The sequence below is a fragment of the Onychostruthus taczanowskii genome, unplaced genomic scaffold (genome assembly GCF_017590055.1).
Source record: "Onychostruthus taczanowskii isolate IOZ18803 unplaced genomic scaffold, ASM1759005v1 scaffold39, whole genome shotgun sequence".
NCBI lineage: Eukaryota > Metazoa > Chordata > Aves > Passeriformes > Passeridae > Onychostruthus > Onychostruthus taczanowskii.
The window spans coordinates 7,214,898-7,234,510 of record NW_024501348.1 but is presented as its reverse complement, the minus strand read 5'-3'; the positions used below and the strand labels follow the sequence as shown (position 1 = coordinate 7,234,510).

Below are 19,613 nucleotides of genomic sequence, written 5' to 3'. Positions count from 1 at the left end.
AAGTCTCCTATAATGTTTATACAGGTTGTATGACGATAACCTTGGCTGCTTGGTGTAGGTCAGTCTCATGTTTCAGACAGAATACTAACAGTGTTACCAGAAAACAACCAAATAAAAGAGATCTAAAGGGATGGTTCTAGTCAATCTGTGCTGCCATGTGGGAAACAAAGGTTTTATTTACAGTCTCCTTCAGTCACTCACAGGATCCAGTTACATTAATCACATTTCAAAGCTGAGAATATGCTGCATTAAGTTCTAGATCAGTATGAAAAAAGCAGTGTTAGCCTGATGAACCAGTGCCATCAAGGATTAGAAGGCAGCTCTGCTAGAGGAGGGAAGCGAGATTGCAGGGACACCTCCTAACTTAGTGCCTGTGTTGTCCCATGTGTCACACGTCCCCCCTGCCCTGAAGGCTAATATCAAGCTGTAGCAAGAGATAAAAGGAACTACTTCATAACTATCAGAACTTCAGATACTGCACAGCTCTATGATACTGACTGGATCATTTTCCAGATGCTTAGGCCAGTTACAGTTCCCATGGAAATCACATCACAGGGTTCCTTGGGAAGCTCAAACATCTCAAATACATACCTTCAGTCAAGTGTGGGCAAACTTGCAAATGCAGCTGCCAGAAATTTACCTAGAGGACAAGTTTCTTTTAGAGAACCGTAAGTCAAAGACCATGAAAAATCCCTATACCATAAATTAGTTTCTGATCCAGGCATACACCCAGCACGATAGAAAACCCTTCTTATCAAGAAAATGAAGAAAGTACAGAACATTGCTGTCATTACTTCTCCCACACCTCTTTCTTGTTTCCTTTGTTAGAACCTAATTTTAGGAACAAATTTCATGAGGCCCTCTATTTCTAATAAACAACAAGTACTGTGATCTAGGGAAAGAGAGCACGCAGAACACAGATTATTCTTACTTCCAGATGATTTAATAATAATTGAGCTGCACATTCCAAGATGCTAGGAGGCCTAAAAAGAAATGGAAAAGCAGAAAGGGAAGCCCACCTGGTTCCATTATGGCTGTTAATGCCAGAAGAGAAAATTCACCCTAATGCATGGAAACTTCAAGAAAGGACACTGATGCTGCCAGAATGATGGGATTCAGCAGTGTGGCCACAGCCACCAAAAGGAGCCAAGGGCAAGACAGGGCAAGGACTACAGGGAGGAGTGTAAAAAAAGAGGACCTGAACAGAGTGAGAGAAGACAGCTACCACTTAACTTTTCATCAAGCTCCCGAAACCACAGAGAATACCACCCAGCAAATTCAAAATCACTACTGCATTGCAATTATTACACTCTTATATCCTTTACAATTTAGTTCCTTCTTGCTTTTAGTGATTACCAATCTGAATCTAAAACAAAAAATAACATACACACAAAAAACCCCCACCCAAAACAACAACAAAAGAAAATAATAAAATTAAAAGAGAACCTAATCATCTACCTGGTACCAAGTAATAGGCAAGGATTCATCACGAAACAAGAAAGGTGTCAGTTAAGAGACAGCTCTGGGAACAGCCAATGAGTGCCTTGCTTTAATCCAATCCAGATCTCCCTTCACTGCAGTGTACAGAGTTAAGAGCAGGTGAGGCAAGAGACACAGCTGCTTTCCCAGGTTTCTTGCAATACGGAATATAAAGAGGATAAAATGACACATTAGAGAATCTGTCTTCTATTTTCTATTTTTTAACACAGTGTTTCATGATAATTTTACACACTAAAGTGGCAATAAAAAGGAATGTGAAAGAGGAAGATCTGAATTTTAGCCAGGAGGTGAATGTTACCACCCACTGCTGAAAGCAGGAAACCATGACCTGTTCCAGATTTCTTTTTATGTCAAGAGACAAAGATTTCTGGACTTCTAGATGGAAAAATGAGGATTCACTAGAGGGTGAAAGGAAAGACAAAGAGACAACTTACACTAAACCCCGGCTCAAAGTAAGCTTTGCCTCACACCTCATCAGCATTGTAAACAATTCTTCCACCTAGTTTCCACAAATACTATAAACTGAAGAACCTCACTGGAGAAAACCAAGAGATATATTTCATTAACTCTGACAACTACATAAGAGCACCTGAGAAGCTGCCATTACTCTTCCATACCATGGTCTCAGCCTATTATTTTCCCTGTCCAAAGGGATTTTTGGACAATGAGCCACCACATCTCAGAGAAGTCTTGAAGTATTTACAGGAAAAACTTATATTACTGATACAAATCTTGTAACACACTGCCCAGGGAATCTAACATTGCCATTCTGGGGGCCTGACGTCTCCTAGGACAAGTAATTACAAAGACAAAATGCTTCTGTGAGAGGGAACACAGTAGGCAATTCAGTTCTGGAGTACATCCTGGCCAAAACAGTAGAGCAGTCTATTCTCCTGGGCTAACTACAAACACCACCTTATGTTTATTTTAAAGGCATCTAGGAGTTCTGCATATGATTATTTTTAACTAGTACTGTGGCATCAGAAAACACGACAGTGTTAATCCCTGAATTTTTTCATCACAGGATCTCTCCTGGATAATGCAAAGTAACTTGTTGCATCGTAAGTCAACTCCATTCTCATTGCACAGAAGGTTATACAAAACAAATTTCATTTCAGTTTACCTGGAAAGCCTGCTTGTTCATGTTCTACACAGAAAAACCAGTAAAACGCAGACCCTTGCTCCAAACTTCCTTTCAGATGGTCTCTTTCAAAGATAAATTCACTATCTTAAGTCATCTGCTCAAGCGACAAATGCTCCAAGCTACTTCAACACTTTCCTCCTTTCCATTCCCCAATCTGTTTTAGCAAAACCAGCATAATTTTGTGTCCTACTTACTAGCTGGTGCTGATGACCACAAAAGATTTCTGCAAATTACAGAGAACTGTGATAGCTTAAGGGGACATACGAGTGAATTAAATCCTGCAGTATTTTCACACAGAATAGGGACATTTTCACCTCAAAGATGAAATAAGCTTGAAATAAAAAGGCCAGCTCCCCGAATTAAAAGAAATCCCTCCAACTGCTGTGAAGCAAAAAGACCAGTGCCTTTACCTGATTAGAATTGACAGAGATTGACTGAATCTTTCAGGGGATTAATGCGTTTGTCTTTCAAATCCCAAGACCCAGATTCTAATTCGATCACAAATAAAATGTCTGCTGTGGTGGCACAGCCTGTAGCACAGTGCTCTTCTGGCAAGGTGGGAAAAGTTTTACAACAAATACTTAGCGCTGCACTTTATAGCAAAAACAAATCCAGCCTAGACTAAGGCATCTACTAACATGTTCTTGATAGAAAATAACTGTTATGTAAGGAAATAGTAGGAAATATGTATATACACAAGGCTTTCCTGTCATTTTGTGTATATACATTCTGAAGTTACACCTTACAAAGACAAAACCCAGAAGAACTTACATTTATGTATTTATAAGAACGTATATTTATTATATATATATATATATGTATATATATATATATATATAAATAATTGAAATTGTCCGGAGGTACCTACCTTTGCAGGATGTAATTGTTTCTCTGGGGAAATTAACAAGAAATACAAATAGACCACTTTGATTTCTTCATTCAAAGCCAGAAGAGCAGGACCAGTGAAAAGGACTGAATATCCTGCCTGGCAATGTCCAAAGAGGACATAATTAACCTATACTAAAATATGGCTGGAAAGTGAAGATGAATTTCAACAAGTAAAGCTGCAGTGATGGTATTCTAGTATTAAAAATCACAATAAGCTTTTGAGAAACCTATGGTAATTGTTTTAATATGTAAGCATTTCTGTTAAACATGGTTCAGCGTTTCCTTTCTGATAGAGAATATTTTAGATGGTTCAATTTTTCTGCATTTTACTTAGCCTATGAACAATTTTTTCTTTCCCCATGAAAAATAAGCAAACAAATGCATAGCAGAGTCACTTTGATATTCACCTAGAGAAATCTTGAAACATTACAGTGGTGATTATCTTTGCTTTTCAAATCAGTTTTAGAGAAAATATTACATCACAAAAATACATGATTATTGCAATTCCCTGTCTTCATGTTAGGTTCAAAATAAATACTTAGAAAATCTTCAGTTTAACAACGTATGTATTCCTTAGCTATAAGGTCGGTACTCACTAATTTATCTGGAGAGACTTTCAAAGTTATTAATAGCTATTGATACTATTCTCAGCGCAAAGACACTTACAGTGCCAATCCAGCACATCCATCTGTCCGATTACATTTCTAAAGACACTGCAGAAATGACAGCGAGCATTTAAAAGTGCTTCTGTGAGAGCTCTCTGCAGATCACCTCTATTTTAACAAAGGTACTATCAAAGCCAACCTCAAGTTTAAGAAAGATTTCCTTAAAAAGTAAAAATTTTAACTCCATAATAGAAGGGAGGTGAAGCAGTATTACCAAATTGGAGTATTGTTCCATGAACCACAGTGTTTTAATTATCTAAGAATTTCCCACATCTTGTTAGTTCCCCTACCACTATAATTAAAATAACTACAAAATGAAAGCACATATAATATAAAAAAAAGGTGAGAAATACAACTTCACACACCTTAAAATGTTTACAAAGTTTTCACACAAGATCCCTTCAGTGATTTCAGTGCTTCAGCGATCCCCTCCCTCCCCCTTTTCTTTCTGGCTACAGATAAATATACAATATACTTCTCTCCAAGATTTTTATTAGAAATACTGGTTCAGTCATGTAAATATTTACAAGTGAATATAAGATTCACTCTGGGTACACAACCACTGCAGAGTGGATCTGTTGAAAGTAAACTTGAATAAGCATCCACTTGATTAGACCCGATGCTTTTAAACTAAACTGAGTAATACATCAGAATAATTTAAAAGTAGATTTACTGTTAGCAGTTTGTAGAAATTGCAAGGAAAAAAGCTCAGTCTCTGACTAACACCTCAGAACAACAACAGCTAAAGCTACAAAATTAGCCTTTAAAACAGTACAAGACTACATGGGCTGCACAGTTTGAGACTGAAGACTGATAATGAAGCAGCACTGCAGAGTGAAAATTGAGAGACCATATATTTTTGGATGGAAAATCTGTAGAATTAAAAAATGTCAATTCACTTACTATTATTTTAATAGAGCTGCTCATATGGCCTCAAATGAATTTTTCTTTTAGGTTGTCATTGCTTGGATTAACTTACCTGCTTTGCTATTGATTATTCATTGCATAAACTGCACTCTAATCCTCAATTAGTGAAATTACAAAATCATTAAAATTGGAAAAGACCTTCAGGATCATCTAGTCCATCCTATGACTGAACACCACCATGTCAATTAAACCATAGCACCTAAATGCCATGTCCAGTCATTTCTTGAACACCTCCAGGGATAGTGACTCCTGAGGCAGCCCATTCCAACATCTAACCACCCTGTCCAGTGAAAAAATTTATCCTGATGTCCAACCTGAACCTCCCCCCACACAGCTTCAGGCCATTTGCTCTTGTTCTGTTGCTAATAATCTCAGTTTATAAAGTTTCTTTAACGAGAAATCCTGTAATAGCAGGTTGAAGCTACTGCATGAACTAAAATTACATCCCTATAGCCTCATCCATGCTTCAGGCAAAAGAAAAGACCATGTCTTCTTTGGAGGGATTGTGCAGACAGATTGCTGCAGGAAAGCAAAATGACTGGGACAAAAAGAATGGCCAGTTTATGCTTCTTTCTTATCCATCATACTTGACAATGTCCGCAGTCTTCTGGCACTATGGGTATTTCTAAGGAGTTTGACAGGGTCAAACTTACCTGTACCTAACTCAGAAAGAATCTACTATCATCTACAAAGCAAAGGTCATGAAACTTCCATTAACACATGTATAAGCCAAGAGATCATTTTTAGAAGAATTTCCCATTTTAGTACAGGATATGTCTTTTCAGAGGCAGCAAGCCCAGCAGAACATATAACAGCTGGATGTAAAACGTTAACTAGCATAAAGTTGCTCTCTGCAGGCCAAAAAAATTAGGATTAAACTTGAACTAGTTCATATGAGTTTCTTTCCTGGACTTAACTAGCATGAAGTTGCTCTCTGCAGGCCAAAAAAATTAGGATTAACTAGTTCATATGATTTTCTTTCCTGGTGCCATCATTCTTTTCATTCCTCATTTGGGTAGTTTTGAACAATTATCAGGTGACTCACTAGTTGCCTTTTTTTTTTTAATTTTCCTTAAAGAAACACTTCATCTCATTCACATGCAGGCATATTTTCCTATCATAGAATCATCTTCATGGCTCATCTCTGTATACTCAACAAACATTTAAATTGGCCTTGCACTGGTTTCTCAGGAATCAGTCAAGCCCCTGCTGCTTTATGTCACAAAAAATTCTGTATTATCATAATGTCACAGTATCAGTGGTGGTAATAACTGGCAAGAAAACAAAGATGTGAGTATCAGAGAATCATAGAATGCCTTGGGTTGGAAGGGACCTCAAAGATCATCCACTTCAAACCACCCTGTCGTGAGCAGGGACACCTCCCACTAGAGGTTGCTCAGAGCCCCATCCAACCTGGTCTTGAACAGCTGCAGGGATGGGGCATCCACAGCTTCTCTGGGCATCCTGTTCCAGTGCCTCACCACCCACACAGTGAAGAATTTCTTCCCATGTATGGAATTGGTAAAGATGAGGATGACATGCACAGGACATTATATGGACAAAGGTTCCCAAAACCCAGCAAAAAAAAAAGCATAACAGCTGATCTGGTTTAAGTAATTTTAAAAAATTAATTAGTAGATCAGTAGAGAGAAAGCAAGGTTTTTCTAAATCTTTGATAACAAATCTAAAAATCTGAGTTAAGTACTTTGTCTATCCTTGAGCTTTAACTAGTCAGGAACAAACTAATTTGTTCGTGTTAAGAACAAGAGACATCAAAATTTAACAGCAAAGCATTGTCATTTTAACAAGCCATAAAACGTAATACTAAGGTGCAAGAATAAGAGTATTCAGCCTCTGAAGCACAATGAATAATGAGACCACATACCCCAGAAATCAAAGCAATGAAACCCACATATTCTAAATTTGCTGTACAAAACCCTGTTGTGGTAAGAAATGAGAGATGCCTGCCCCAAAACCAAGAGGACTATGAGGCAAGACTAACAGGTACCACTCACAACCAGTTGTGGCTTTGTTTTGAATTTCAGGGCTTGGAACTGACTGCTTAGTCTTCTTTAAAGCTGTAAACAGCAACATAAAATCAAAATGCCAAGCAGCTAAGAGCAACATCTCCTGCAGCTAATGAACACCTGTGTAATGTGCATGTGTTTCATAAACTCCCATTAAAGTAGCGGGAAGGCCAAATCCCAATTAGCTGTTAAAAGGCCAGATGTATTTTAACCAGTCTTCCCATCATTCTAGTCTTCTCAGGACTCCTATCACTCAATCATTAATACCACATTGTCTTTGTGCCTCTATACAACAATTACATTATACACGCATTTCAAGCCAAGGATAGTTATGGAACTACTATGAAGTTCAGGACACATGACAATTTACCATCAAGTCTCAGGATTTTCAAGTCCAAATATATTACCTTGCTCAAATTATATTTATCTCCTCCATTTATTATGATTACTTGTGGGGACAGTACAAATGGTCTGCTTCAAGCAATAATAAAAATATAATCCTCACTGAAGCTTACACAAGATATGCAAGATACAAGCCCTTGAGGCATGAAGTATTCTTCTGGTTGCCAAATCTTCTTTTCCAAACATCACAAATGCAAGATGCATTTCCAATGCAGTGATGCCTACACGCTTTTTCTTAAATATTATAAGTTATGGAGTAAACAGACAAAAGCACACAAAACCCCCAACCCCACCGTACAATATAATTTTATAAACTAGTTGCAGACTTTTATGATCCAGCATATGTCTCTATATTTCTAAAGCAATAGAATTACTGCACCAAACACACTTCATAAAGCTTTTCTTCTACTGAAACTTCTATTCAAACATTTATGGGTTTTGCCAAAACTATTTATCTGAATTCAGACTGGACATGTCACTACTTAATACAAAAGTGCTGGGGTTTGGCACTCTGGAAATAGTTGTAGGAGTATCAGTAGGCAGTAATACAAGCACAGGATTTATGCACATTCAATGTTGCAATAACAGATTAGTCTATTGGCCCACCCAGAGTTTTATAATGCTGAAGGGGATGATCATAGGGCATGATGACTTCTCCAAAGACAGATACTGGATTCCTTCAGTTTAAACTTAAGTTCATTGAAAAATGTGAAAGATTATTAATATCAGTTCAATAATAACTCTGCAAGGTCTTATCCTCTGTAAAGTGTTACATACCCAGCATACACAGGATAGTAAATTCAGCACTGGCACATGTCTAATGTGCTAACACACCAAAAGGATAGTGATGCTTAACTACACAGCAAATATAAACAACTTATGTTGATGCTCTTGTAACAGCTATTTGGGGTTGTAGATGAACATTTAGAGACTTTTAAATGCAGTGCTTGAGGATGTATGAAAACCAGCAATGGCAAGTGAAATCTGCCTAAAAATAATACCAGAAAGCTACTGGAGAAAATTTGCAAGAAGCTGCACAGAAAGCTCTCTGATAAACTACCTGTTTTTCCTGTTTGCATCACCACAAGGGTGCTCCTCATCACTTCGGTTTTACAGAAGGATGAATGAGATGAGAATTTTGTTTTGATTAAAAACTACAAAAGGAGTTACTGAAATGCATTAGCTCTTCAAAGTTCAGAGGCAGAAGTAAATTTACTGTTGTGAGATGCATTAGGTCTTCTGTTAGCTTAACACAAATACATCAGTCAAAGCCTCCAAGGAAAAACAAAACTCTAAAACACTTAGAACTTAATTCCTCAACATCCCTTTAACATTAGCAAAAATAACAAATTGAGGGGGTGAGGAACCAAGCACAAAAAAAAAAAAAGAGACTAATTTTGAAATGCTGATTTCAAAATATGAATTGAATCACAAAATATTTTTAACCCGAAAGTTATGAAAAGAATGGTCAGTGTCTGAATCTTTCATTCACTAAGTACACAGCTCTATAATGGTCTCTTTGGAAGCTACATAATGTCCATGTCCAAACAACTGCTACAACTGAGTCTTTCCAGTTCCACAATTGTGTTACTTTCCATGTAACACATGGGCCCCAAACTTCTCTAATGGTTTCAGCAATAAAGTTTCTCCCTCATGGTAAAAAATTTAGGGATCTCTGAAATGGAGATTGGACAGAGTAGGAAAAAACCTGACCTAATTATCAAAGCATTTTAGGGTACTCTGTATGTGAGTATTTCTACTGGGCTCATCTGTTTCTGGTAAACCACTAAATATTAAACTGTGTAGAAAATATGATTATGAAGTCTCCTATTTACAGCCCAGCTAGTCAATTTAACTACTACTTTTTTTTTTTTTATGTTAACTCAAACCATTTAAAAACAAGGTGTTACAGTGATGTCTAAGAATAGGAGGACATAAAATCAAGTCAGAGAGATTTGCTGGCTCAACAGAAAAAGTGAAAGACATTACAAATTCACTGCTTTCAGCAATATTCTAGGAACATTTAGAAAGCACTAAAACAATTTTTCTCATTGGTCATAACTGGGAGAAGGAATCAAGGAGATAACATCTATAAGCAGATAAAAAAAGAAAATAGAGCAATATAGTTAAGCATGCAAATTAAGCACAACATATGCAAGAGCTGAAAGAAGACACTTTTTAGACATAGCAGAAATAGGTAAGAGGAATAGGAAAATATGATGGAAACAAACCAAACAGTCAAGAGTTCACAATTATGCTGAAACAGAAAGTGAAAGTAGGGATGTGCTGTTTTGACCCTGTCTGAAGGCCAGGTACCCACCGCAGCTGCTCTGTCACTCCCCTCTCACCTGGATAGGATAGAGAAGATAGAAGAAAAGCCTCATGAAAGTTAATCAGAATCACAGAATCACTGGGTTGGAAGAGACATTCAAGATCATTGAGTCCAAACCATGCCCTAACAGCTCAACAAAACCACGGCACCAAGTGCCACAGCCAATCTTTTTTTAAACACATCCAGGGATGGTTTAACACATCCAGGGATGCCTCCCTGGGCAGACCATTCCAGAACTTTAGCACTCTTTCTGTAAAAAACTTGTTCCTAATATCTAACCTATATTTCCCTTGGTGCAGCTTAAGACTGTGTCCTCTCCTTCTGTCAGCTGCTGCTTGGAGAAAGTGACTGACCCTGATGTGACTGCAACTTCCCTTCAGGGAGTTGTAGAGAGTGAGAAGGACAGGGAGAGGTCACAAATTGGTTATGGTCATGGACAAAACAGATGTGACTTGGAGAAATTACTTGAATTTATTACCAATCAAAATTTGAGTTGTATAATGAGAAGTAGAACAAACCTGAAAAGCACCTTCTCCCAAACCCTCCCTCCTTCCCAGGCTTCACTTCACCCCTGATTCTCTACCTTCTCCCTGCCAGTGGCAATGGGAGATGGGAAATAGGGATTACCGTCAGTTCATCACATGCTGTTTGTGATGCTCCTCCTTCCTTAGGAGGAGGAGTCTTTCCCCTGCTCCAGTGTCAGGTTGCTCCCACAGTTGACAGTCCTCCATGAAATTCTCCAGCCTGAGTCCTTCTCACAGACTGCAGCTCTTCACAGACTGATCCAGTGTGGGATCCTTCCTGCCAGGAGCCTGCTCCAGCACGGGCTTCCTTTCCATAGGGTCACAGCCTTCTTACGGCATCCACCTGCTCTCGTGTGAGGCTCCTCCACAGGCTGCAGATGGATCTCTGCATCCTTATGGACCTCACAGGCATCAGGGGCACAGGTACCTCACCATGGTCTTTCCCATGGGCTGCAGGGAAATTTCTGCTCCTGCACGTGGAGCACCTCCTCGCCTTCCTTCCCTGACCTCCATGTCTACAGAGTGTGCAGGGAAATTTCTGCTCCTGCACGTGGAGCACCTCCTCGCCTTCCTTCCCTGACCTCCACGTCTGCAGTGTGGTTTGTCTCACATATTCTCACTCTTCTCTTCTCTGGCTGCAATTACTTCCGTGCCATTTTTCCCCCTCTTCTTAAATATATTATTGTAAAATCACAGAATGGTCTGGTTTGGAAGGGAAATTAAAGATCATCCACTTCAAACAACTTTATCATGAACAGGGACCCCTTCTACTAGACTGGGTTGTTCAGAGCCTCATCCAATCTGGCTTTAAATATTCTCAGGGATGGGGCATCCACAGCTTCTATGGACAACCTGTTCCAGCATGTCACCATCCTCAGAATAAAGAATTTTTTCCTAGCATTTCTAAGCTAAACCTCCACTCTTCCAGTTTGAAGCCATTCCCCCCTATCCTCTCACCACACGCCCTTGTAAAAAGTTTCTCTCCATTTTTCTTGTAGGCTCCTTTCAGATACTGGAAGGACACAATTAGGTCACCCCAAAGCCTTCTCTTTTCCAGGCTCTACAATTCCAATTCTCCTAGCCTTTCCTCACAGAAGAGGTGCTCCATCCCTCTGAACAACTTGGTGGCCCTGGTCTAGATTTGCTCTGTTAGGTCATTGTCCTTTTAGTGCTGGGGACCCCAGAGGTGGAAGATCTCACAAGAGTGGAGTAGAAGGACAGACTCACCTGCCCCAACCTGCTGGCCACACTTTTGATGGTGGAATTGCTGTCACAGAGATTTTATTACCATCACTGATTGGCTCAGCCTTGGCCAGCAGCAGGAATGCAGAAATCCCATCTTGGAATGGGCTGGCATTGGCTCTGTTGGACATGGGGGAAGCTTCTAGTATAGTCCCCCTAGTAGAAAACCCTTGCCATGCAAACACAATACAAGGCAAGAATCCCATAGTACAAGCAGACACAATGCCACAGAGAGAGTGAAGACTCCAGGACAGGAGTCAAGGATCAAACCACTGAAATTATTCAAGTGCCTAAAGAAAGAAGTTGAGTTGCAGGCACACAAGCAAAATGAAACCAAGACCAATTGATGCCCACAGGCGTCACTATCTTGCATCAAATGCAAGCCAAACTTATTCTCCCTCACCTTCCACGAGAGAAAGGTAATCTAGCTCATGCTTATCTTGAAATCCAAGCACACACAAAATGAGTTAATACAAACCACATTGCACTCTATTCATCTCCAGGCTTGCCTTGCAGCTACTTATTGCTTTACCTGCTAGCTAGGGTGCAGTACTCAAAACCCCAACAGGGCTAACACCTAAGTATTGCCAAGCCTGAATTTCAGAGCTGCCTTCATTTGCATCCTTAAAATTCCACAAGACTTTGAAGTTCATACACTCAGAAGCACTTGAGTTTGACAACATTGAGCATAGTTGTACCCACTTGTCACCACACAAGATGCAGGAACTGTATTCAGCATCTACATCCTCCTAAGTGAGGTGTCAGTCAGACAGACCCACTCAAAGTGTTCCTTATGAAGTGCAGTGGTAGCTCCAACTTGGTTTCCAAATACAGCTTGAGAAAGCAAGGCCTTGTCATATATTTACTAGTCAGAGAAGTCCTACCTTATGGATCAGATCTGTCCTTAAAATCACACTGCCAAACTTCTGTGCTCCAGGAACACCTCAGTCATAACAACACTCTTTAAAAGCCAAAGCTGTCATTCTTTTCATGGTCAATTCTTTTTAGATAAATGAACTCTCATTTAGCTCCAATTTTTCAGGCCATTCAGGCATTCATTCAACCCCACTTGCTTTACCTAAAAAAACTCTTCAGTACACACAACAGCCTCTTCTCTCCCCTTAGCTTTGCATCCCAGTAAATTCCTCCTCCCAAAGTCCCCTCCATATCTGTTTGGAGTTTTCTCATTCATTCACCTTTCATCTAAATGCTGTCCTAATCAATCAATCAATCAATCAATCAAGTATCTCAAAAAACCTGTCTGGAATGGCAGAGGAAAAAGTGGAATCTTGCCTCACCCACTCCTCATGACTTCTGATCTACAAGACCTTAAAAGGAACTACATCCTATGTTCCCTAAGCTTCTTCTATTACCTGTCCTTGTGCAGCCTTTGACACTCTTCCCTGGCTGCACAGGACAGCACAGCACAGCTGCTTTGAATACAACCTCTTCTGGTGGTTCATATCTATAACCACAGCCCTGCCACAGCCTCTTCACCCTGAGCACAGCACGAGTGCAGGGTGACAACTACAAACACTCCTGACAAGGCACCGCAACTAGAGACAGCTGCCTACAAACAAGAGTTCAGCCACTATCCTCGATCAAGCTACCTAAGCAGTGGAGTCTCCACGATGAATGCATCTGCTTCACAGCAAGGATATTTCAACTTCCCAAGAATTCTTCACGTCTGGTTGCAGTATGGGGCTCCAGGACCAGATACTGATATACACCTCATGATGCCTCAGCTGAGAAACATTATTTGCTTAGAACTCTGCATCAGCAATTTGCTATGTGCTGAATTCTAAACATCTAGTCATTTGGCCTTCTGCAGTAGGTATTAAGGTCATGCAATCAGTATACAGCCATTTCCAGATCTTTTCTCATGGATTCTCCTTTAAGAGTATTCATAACAACTTATTTCCTTCAAAGATTTCAAGACATGCTACCTACACAGTTTTAGAATGAATTTTCAAATATTCAGTTATGTTCTTGTCATTTTGTCTACAGATTTCCTTTTCCTTCTGGAATATGCTGATGAGTGTTCAAACAGAAGTTTGTATTACATTCTTGCTGGTGCTCTTTGAAGGTTTTTTTTCTGTTTAATTTCTTTCCTGGAGCTGGGATTTGCATATCATCCCTACAACTTCTCCTCCTTCATTTTAGGCAAGAGAAGTCTTCCACTCGTAACTCAGCTTCTCATCCATAGAGTTCATTTTGCTTGATCCTACTCCCTTATGACCAAGGTCTTGAAGTTTGCTGACCTAAGATGTCTAAGCAGACATTTCCCCTTCCCTAATGTACTTTTCTGAATGATGTTTCCATTTCCAAAAATGCTTGGTATCTGTTTAGTTCTGATTATGTCTTTTGAGTTGTACAATCTGATAAAATCTCCCGATGATGAAATGGGGGTAGAATTTCCCTCAAACATTCAGCAAATTGCTTTCAATACCAAGCACGGTTTTTTTTCTTCACTAATAAATTCCCTCCCTTCACTAACTGGCAATTAAATGTCAAATGAATCAAATAAACTGGATGCTCCTATTGCTCAGTTTAGTTGACAGCAGTCTCATATGATCTAGGCATTAACATTCTTTACTTCCACAGTCAATTTCTCCACATGCTCCTTCTGCCACAGGTTTTTTCTTTGTGTTTCTGCCACAAGACAGCCAGCCCAGTTAGACAGCTTTTCCATTTCCAGTACGTTTCTCCCTGTCTAATCTTTGTGTTTTACCCAGTCATGGCCACAGCCTGAAAAAACTGTTCCCTTGAGAAGAATATTGTATCTGCAAGACAAGTATTGTGCCAAATCACCAAATCTGATGCTCAGCCAGCGCTCTGAAAGTTTAGGAACACATTCTGCTTTGTTTCTGTGAAACAGACTTCATGAACCTTAATCTCACCCTTCATTCTCTTTCCCCATCATCATCCTCTGAAGCACTTTCACTGGGATTCTACTTGCCTCCAGCTTTGGCACAAATCCTCAGCTGCAAGGGACTACTTGCACTCAGAGTGTTCTGCTAAGCACCCCCATGAACTTTTCTCAAGTATACACACTCAGGATCCTTTGGTCATACTTGGGTTCTCCATGGGGGGAAGGTACAAGGGAAGAAGAAACCTGTGTTGTTCTGCTTCTGTTCCCTGGACTGAAAAAGAAAATGAACCTGAACTTCCTGGAAAATTTTAAAATTATTCCCAAGATCTCCTAGCAAAAGTGTTCATGGCAATCAGTGTTCTCAAGCAATCTGCTCCACTGGTTCACATTTTAGGCAAGCAGCTGTAAGTTTCCCATCTTCTCCATTCTCACTGCCTTACACTACTGACCCAGCTGATAAAACCTACCATTGATGCTGCTCCTGAACAAGATCCTAGGTAGAACACTGCCCTATCACTAAAGTGAAAGTTTGTATCTGTCTCCTTTCCTACTGATGGAAAAAGTCTGTAATCTTATTAACTGCAACAGCTGTAAATAGTTGCTGTTCCAAAGCAGTCCCACATGGCCTGGGATGGCCCTGCCTCCTTTAAACTCTTGAAATCCAAGAAGAAACATTCTCACCCAAAGTCAGTAAAGCCTTCTGTTCCTTAGCTCAGTACATTCAAACTAAGTAACTCCTCTAAATAAATATTTTTGTCCAGTGTTTCACGAATGTTCTTCCCAAGCCACAGTCTCCCATTCCCCTGCCCCAACTGACAATGGTCTCTTCACCCACATTTTGAGATTTCCACACTCTTCTTTCCTGGATTGTGTCCTGAGTTATTCATCTTAATAGTTCCCCTGGACTCAGCCTGGAACCTCCCTTTAAGTCACTTGCTCAGTCATCTAATCATACCCTTAATCCTTCCTGGCAAATCCAACCCCAACCAGCTACTCGAGCTGAGAGAAAGAAGGAAGCCCTGCCCTAGCAATTACATGGAACTGGTCCCATGCCCTTACAGAAATAAGGGCATGGAATTCCTAGATCATATTTCCTGATAGTAACTGTTCCTCTGACCACCTTTTTTTTGCTCTTGATGACCGCTAAGAAGATGTTTTTGACCTTTCTAGCTCTTCTTGAAGACTATGTCTTCCTAAGTTATGTTCTTTAGCTTCCTAGGTGAATGTATGGTTACAATGGATTTTGAGCTTTCATGAAAGGGGTCTGGAGAATAGTCAAGGCTGGAGAGAATAAAAGTAGTTTTTCAACAAATGAACAAGCAAAAGCATTAAGCTAATGCTGAAAATGTATTTGATAATATATTTGGGGAAAAAGTCACAGAACACTGCTATTATTCCCAAATGCAAGACTTAAAAAACCAAAACCACAAACAAATCAGATTTAGACAGCATGCTTAATGCCAAAAGAAATTGTAACATCAACTCAAAATCCATTTAGGCTCATTATACACTTGGTCTTTTGGGGGTTTTTTGGTCTCAGAAAAGGTCAGTTGCTTTTTAAATAGCACAAAGCAGGGGAGGAAAACGATCAAATCTTTAATGTGCAAAAATAAAGCAGCACAAGACTCAGTGGGATGTTCTGGCACAGTTCTACACAAGTGTCATCACAGGAGTCCAAGGCAGCAGGAGAAAACACCTGCTGGCAAGATAATCTTGCTGAATACAGAGAACAGGGCTAAAGACACACAGGTGTTCAATAAAAAAATGGAAGTGGGAAATTGAGAGAATAAGTGTAGGAGTAGTAGTGGGAATAATATTTCTTCACATTTTGTTGTGTAATTTTGCTGTGTAGTAGTGTTTCAGTATGATTTATTGTGTAATGCTATTGCATAGCATCATTTGTTGAGCAACTTTGCTGCGTGGTATAGTTTTTTATTTAATGATATTGAACATTAGGCAATGGTCTTGCATGCCATAATTTGTGTTTTCTGTTGAGCAACACTACTGTCATAGCTCTTAACACAAAGGTTGTTGCATGAACTCATTACAGTGCTGAATTCACAATTTTAACATATCATAGAATAGTTTGGTTTGGAAGGGACCTTAAATATCATCTACTTCCAACTACCCTTCTGTGGGCAGACACACCTTTCACTAGAATTTCAGAGCCTCATCCAACATGGCCTTGAACAATTCCAGGGATGGGGCATCCACAAGTTCTCTGGGCAGCCTGTTCCTGCACCTCATCACCCTTGCAGGATTGAATTTTTTTCCTATTATCCAAACCTACTCTCTTTCAGTCTGAAGCCATTACCTTGTCCTATCACTACCTGCCCTTTTGAAATGTCCCTCTCCTGCACCCCTTTGAGGTACTGGAAGGATGCTGTATGTTCCCTCAGAGATGGCAAATGGAGACAATTATTTTTGTCTGAACAAAGAAACACGCAGAAAAGCAGCAAACTGAGCAGATATTTTTGCAGAACTTGGGGCATTAAAAATTATTTCACTGAACAGCCACAGACCTCATGAATAACACTTTCTTATCCTCAGCTACCTTGTAACTATAATGTGACATATTACATGTTTCACCTATCCCTACCTGACTGTAAAAACTACAGGAGAACCTTGTTCCACATGCTACTGGGTATAAATAAGAACTGTAATGTGTTTTTCATATGGCTTAGGCTCTACCCAAAACTAGCCTTGCAGGGACCTACTGCAATCCAAAATCTGAACAAGAAACTCTCCACAAAATATGACTGATTACTTCATTACAATGGAATCCTGCTTTAACAGCAGTGCTGCCAAACTTAAAGCAAAAATTAAAAATTTTCCATTAGTAAATCAGTAAGACTTACAATATTTTAGGGGCAATAACAATGTCATCCTACTACTGCTTAACATCCTCCAAAGAAGCAAAAGAAAAAAGTTTGCTCCATGTGTAGTATCACAGTTAGTTACTTATCCTTACATTCTTTACATTTACTTGTTTTTTCTTCTTCATTTTTTCCCCTCTGATCATTTTTGCTTACAATAGACATGGTCTATTGACAGACTTAAATAACATTTTTGAAGTTCAGGAAACATATCAGAATTTGTAGTATTTTTTTCAAATAAATCAAGTCATCTATAAGGTTATCAACTTTGTACTCACATCTATATTTATATTCATCTGAAAATGCTATTGATTGACTAGAATAGCATCTCTTTCATTCATTACCTGGCAGTCTATGGACAACTGTATGTTGCAAGAGTCAGAGAGCAAACACTGGTAGATTACAATGCAGTGCTGCTGCAAGCATTTTTATTTGCTCTCATATTGTGGCAGTTTTTAAAAACAGAAGAGAAAAATACACATGCAGGCTCAATTTTTAAAATATAGCAATACACAGAAGTTATGGAAAGGGAAATTGTGAAAAAAAAAGTGAGCTTCTTCCATCTATAACATAAGATTAATTTATTATCTGACAGATGGCAGAAGGGAGGGGGGGCGGAAAAGCAAAGACTGCTGATGCAGTGAGCTTCCCGTCTGTAATGAAGGCCCCACATTCCCACCTATCACACTGCCACGAAATACATCCACAGCTACATGCACACCAGTTTTGCTCTGTTTCAAAATAGCTAAACCTCATCGCTGCGTGGACAACGAAAAAATGAAGAAAACATCCAGGGGAGTAAATGATCCTTCTGCCAGCTGCGCGTGGCTACTCACAATAGCAACTGTGAAAGCGACTCCTTTCATTTGACACACGAGACAGAACCATTCACGCTGACCAATAACACTTCCACAGCTACCGGGCACTGCAGCAAGGTACCACCTCATTTGCTGTCCCAGCACTGCAAGCCGCTTTTGCACATTTCTCCATGTTCCAAGACATTTACTCTTCCTTCAGCATCTGCCACATTGCAGTCGTGGAGTGCCAATACAGGAGTGGAGCACATTGGAAAAGGAAAACAGCAGGACTGACCCAAACACACTTAATATAAAATTAAAAGCTGCTGCACTGGCGGTAACAATCATTTCCTCTTTTTTTTTTTTTTTTCTTTCTTTTTTTTTTTTTTTTTTTCTGAGCTCCATGCGATGCCGACGCGGGGCTCCCACCTGCCGCAGAAGCCAAAGACCGCCTGAGCTCCGGCACGATTTACCGGAGGGCCTCGCTTACCTCCGACATCAGAGCCCCGTATGACAACCCCAAGGCACGCCGCGGCGGCAGAGAACCGGAGCATCAGGGCTCTGGGAAGCGGATTTCGCTACGTCCACCCGCGGGCGCCCGGGGGACGCGCTCACCTTGCCGCGGATCGATGCTCCGCGCACCCCGGGCCGCTACACGGGATTACGGCAGATAAATAAACACTGCACCGAGCGCACCCGGAGGGGAGAGGGGAGCAGGCGGGAGTTGGGGGGGTCTGCCCTCGCCGCGGCCCCATCCCGGGGAGCCGGAGCGCGCTCCGCGTCTCCCGGGAGATGGAGCCATTTTGAGCCGCAGCGCATCAGTGGCAGCGGGCGGGGGGCGCCGGGCACGGCGATGGCGGGGCCGCGGCCGCCCTGGCGCGTTACCTCGGATGCTCCAGGTCCAGCGGTAGAACTCGAGGGTGTCGTTCACCACGCTGGACACCAGGCCCATGGCGCTGGGGGGCTCGGCGGCGGCGGCACCCATGGTGAGCAGCAGCAGCAGCGGCGGAGCCGGCAGACCTCTCTCGGCGCGTGCGTCCGTGCCTCTGCGCCGGGGCTGCTGCTGCTGCTGCCCCTTCTACAGCCGGGGATGTGATTTAAATCTCTATCTCTCCGTATCTTCCCTCCAGACTCCGCCTCGCTCCCGTCACCGGCTCCGGTGCCCCGCGGGCAGGGTGGAGGGCGCGGAGGCGGGGGGCGGCGCGGCGGCGGCCGCGGCTCCGCAGCTCGGTGCTCGCGGCTCGGCGCTCCCGGCTCGGTGCGCGGCCCCGCGGAGCGGAGCGGCCAGGCCGCGCAGGCGCCCGGCGGCCCCGGCCGGAGCAGGTGCGGGCGGTGCGGGGACCCGCTCCTCCTCCTCCGCCTCCTCCTCCCTCGGAGGGCGTGCGGGGTGGCGAGGAGGCGCTTGTTATCTCAGCCG

The 19,613-nt window shown here is 41.3% G+C and overlaps 1 protein-coding gene across 1 annotated transcript in view; it reads right to left on the bottom strand.

Annotated features, from left to right (window-relative positions):
• Window positions 1-19,349, bottom strand: part of ELOVL4 (ELOVL fatty acid elongase 4) — a 33,478-nt gene extending 14,129 nt beyond the window's left edge. The window contains exon 1 of the mRNA XM_041412369.1: window positions 19,082-19,349. Coding sequence (XP_041268303.1) covers window positions 19,082-19,181 — 100 coding nt within the window. The 5' untranslated portion in view covers window positions 19,182-19,349. The remainder of the gene's footprint in view (window positions 1-19,081) is intronic.
• Window positions 19,350-19,613: the final 264 nt, after the last annotated feature.